This window comes from Nestor notabilis, unplaced genomic scaffold, assembly GCF_000696875.1.
Source record: "Nestor notabilis isolate BGI_N333 unplaced genomic scaffold, ASM69687v1 scaffold21792, whole genome shotgun sequence".
Classification (NCBI taxonomy): Eukaryota; Metazoa; Chordata; class Aves; order Psittaciformes; family Psittacidae; genus Nestor; species Nestor notabilis.
The window spans coordinates 7,294-10,438 of NW_009918152.1; the positions used below are offsets into that span (position 1 = coordinate 7,294).

Consider the following 3,145-nt stretch of genomic DNA (forward strand, 5'->3'; position numbering starts at 1 on the left):
CTCACTCAGTGCCTGCCCTGGCTTCCTGCCTCATGAGCAAACTCTAGAGAAGCTGGTTCGCAGCTTCAAGCACAACCGCAAGAGTTAGTGACAAACCCCGGTGGCTTCCTGCCATCCCCGGCATGCAGGGCTGCTGTTCTGGGTGTCCCTGATCAACGATCCCCAGGGAACAGGTGGGCAAAGGGATGCTGAGCCCCACAGTCGGTGGGAAGCAGGGTCCTGTGGCTGGGAGACGCCCTGCAATGGACCAGAGATGGGCAGGGGATTGTCCCCCGCTGCCAGGGCAGTCCTGGCTACCTGAGCCCCTCTGGTCCTCTGCACTGTGCCTTCTCTGGTGATCAGCATGGGCATGCTGGCACCATGCACCCACCATGACCCCATCAGACCCTAACATGGGCTGTGGGACTCATCCTGCACCCCGCAGTCCCCACTTTGGCCATCACAATGGGGTCACCCCAAACCAGGCACCCCAAGAGCTGTGGTGACAGGGGCTGAAGCTGAGGGGCCATTTGCCTCAGCCAGGCTGCCAGCCCCGAGTTTTTGGAGACAGCTAAGGACAGAGCAACCACCACACTATTGTCTTGGCCTTTTTAATGAAGCACAAAGCCGCAGGTCCCTGCTGCCAGCCCCACAGAGGCAGGGGCAGGAAGCTCAGCTGTGAGAGGGGGCTTGGGGGTAACAGCTCCAGACACAGCATCCACTTGGGCAGGGATGTTTCCCAGGGACAGCCACCATCCCCTTCCCATCCTGCTCAACAACCCCACCAGTGCCCCAGGCAAGGGGTGGTGGGGAGTACTGCATGGCCCTGGGGTGTGCCACAGCCTATTGGGGTGCATGTTGGGTTCTTCCTGTGTCCTGCTGCTACCCTGGGAAGGAGAAGCAGCCTCCCCCAGTTATCCCTGGGTCATCTCACAGCATCCCTGGGTCACCTCGCACCTTCCCTGGCGCCACCTGCAAAAAGGGTTCTGTGGAAGCCACATTCACCAAGCAGCAACTTCTTTTGTGCAGGGTTTGGTGTTAATGAAGGAAGGGAAAAAGCCAAAACTAAAGCCCTCCGGTGAGGGCAGTGTTGGCAGTCCCAGCTGCTGCTGCCCTGCTCCCGGTGCAGGGCTGCAGGGGGTTGGAGATGGAGCAGGGTGGGAGCATGGGGGCTGAACCCCGAGTACAGCCCCAGCACCTCCTGGCGTCAAAACCAACCCGTCCATTCGCAGCTGGTTTGGGGTGAAGCATTTCCTCCAGCCGTGCAGCCCAAGCACCCACCCGTGGCCAGGGACACCCACAGACAGGCTGGTCATGAGGTCCCCAGAGCAGAGACAATGTCTTTCTGGCAGGAACTGGTGAGAAGTTGCTACCCTGTGAGCCAGAGTTGGGGAAGGAGCAATGGAAGCACATTCCCTCCCTGCTGCCCTCGGGTCCCCCATGTCTGGAGGTTGAGGCAGGTGCCCAGATGCACGCAAAAAAGGGAAAAATGCCAGCTCTCACCTTCTCTTTCTCCTCAAAGGGGTGCTCCCTACATTTCCACTGCGGTTGACCCCGCCATCCTTAAGGACAGGGCAGTGGGTGCCCCAAAATACCCTGTGTCCAGTGGGGATAGTGGCATTTCCCATGCCACTGTGGCATGGCACTGTTCCTAGGGCAGGGCTGGCAGCACCAGGGCTCAACACTGCATGCTGCTCCACAGTCCCCGAGGGGTTTTAGGAGGGTTCTTGAGCCCTGACAAGTCTGGATGCACCCATGGGTGCCTCTGAGGCTCCCATATAGGCTCAGTGCTGAGCAGTCCATGGAGTGCTGCCACTCTCAGCAGAGGGAGAACCGCCGGGAGCTGATGTTCATGCGGGTGACGCCGATGTGCTTAAGTGGCGTGGAGAGAAGGAAGGCAGCCTTGGGTGGGATGTTGCAGAGCAGATCCGAGTCTTCCTCACAGCCCTCGAGGCCAAAGGTAGCATCGTCCAGCATCTCTTTGTGCTGGTGGCAGGCTTGCTCCACCTTCAGCTGGTGCAGCTGCGCCCGCAGGCGCATCAACTGCTGTGGCCAGCGCTGGGCCATTGTCTCCTGCTACATGGGGAGATGGGCATCAGGGCTGGAGTGGGACCATCATCTTGCCCGGGCAGCAGGGCTGGGGCTTGGATAGGGTTTGGCCAGAGCACAAACCCACTGGGGACCATGTGCAGAAAGAGCCCTGGGGTCAGCACAGGGTCTGTGCCGCAGTCGCACCTCATGGGCAGCTCATGTTTGTACACACATGGCTATCGCCACCCCATGGGAACCACTACTGCTGTGCCACCACACCAATGAAGTCCACCGCACTGGCAGAGCCGGCAGGATGGGGGTGACACGTGCAGGCCAGGACAGAGCCATGACCCCTGGAGCCCTGAAAAAACCAACGTACACGGGCTGTGCCGGGCAAAGGAGCAAAGCACAGTGTTGTAACTGAAAGTACCTCGGCCACAGCACGTCCTGTTGCTGCTGCATGAGGTTGGGCTGCAGGTGCTCTCTCTGTGCCGCATGGCCCCATCCCTGCCTTGGGGTCAGCCCTTTGCCACCCCAGTCCCCCTCAGCAGCAACTCACCAGCTCCATCCTGAGCCACTCCAGAACCGCCTCCATGGTGGCGAACCCACAGATGCCCCCATCACGCTGGTCCTCGGGGTGCCCCATGCTCTGCTGTGCCCCCCTCGTCCCCCTGCGGGTCTGAGTGCGCCAGGGCTGGCGCTGCACTCGGGCTTCCCACTCCAGGTAGGAAGGTCTCCGCGTCTGGAGCTTCAGCTTGGCCGTCAGTGCCTTCACACTGTCCAGGCTCTCTTCCTTCCAGGCAGGCTCCTCCTCACCCAGCTCCTTGAACTTGAGCTGCTCAAGGGGCATGGTGGCACCCACCACAGCCTCCCGCCCAGCACCCCAGGGTCACCTCTCCGCACTCAAAGCCCCAGTCCAAGAAGAGCCTCTGCCCCACTGCACCCTCAGGGCAAAGGACACCCTGGCCACTGACACCCGCAGCACCCACGTCCCGGCTATTTATTCACCCCCTGAACACTAAAGGCTGGGGACCCTGAAGACAATTCCAACGGGCGGGAACTTTCCTTATCTAGAGAAGTGCGAAGGAGGAGGGGTTTGGGTGTGTTTTGTTGGGTTATTTTTCCATTTTTTCCC

General features: G+C 60.4%; 1 protein-coding gene across 1 annotated transcript; it reads right to left on the bottom strand.

Moving 5' to 3' along the window:
• Positions 1-1,797: 1,797 nt before the first annotated feature.
• FAM167B (family with sequence similarity 167, member B) lies at positions 1,798-2,860 on the bottom strand. Its single transcript, XM_010009578.1, has 2 exons — positions 2,570-2,860; positions 1,798-2,055 (listed from the first exon to the last, which is right to left on the bottom strand). Exons 1-2 carry the CDS (start codon positions 2,858-2,860, stop codon positions 1,798-1,800), a joined length of 549 nt encoding a protein of 182 aa, XP_010007880.1.
• Positions 2,861-3,145: the final 285 nt, after the last annotated feature.

What these genes read in the sequence shown, in the direction of transcription:
- FAM167B (XM_010009578.1), bottom strand. Translation starts at nt 2,860, where the DNA reads ATGCCCCTTGAGCAGCTCAAGTTCAAGGAGCTGGGTGAGGAGGAGCCT. An exon ending in AGTGGCTCAGGATGGAGCTG is followed by an intron (nt 2,056 to 2,569) that starts GTGAGTTGCTGC and finishes CTCCCCATGTAG; the next exon opens with CAGGAGACAATGGCCCAGCG.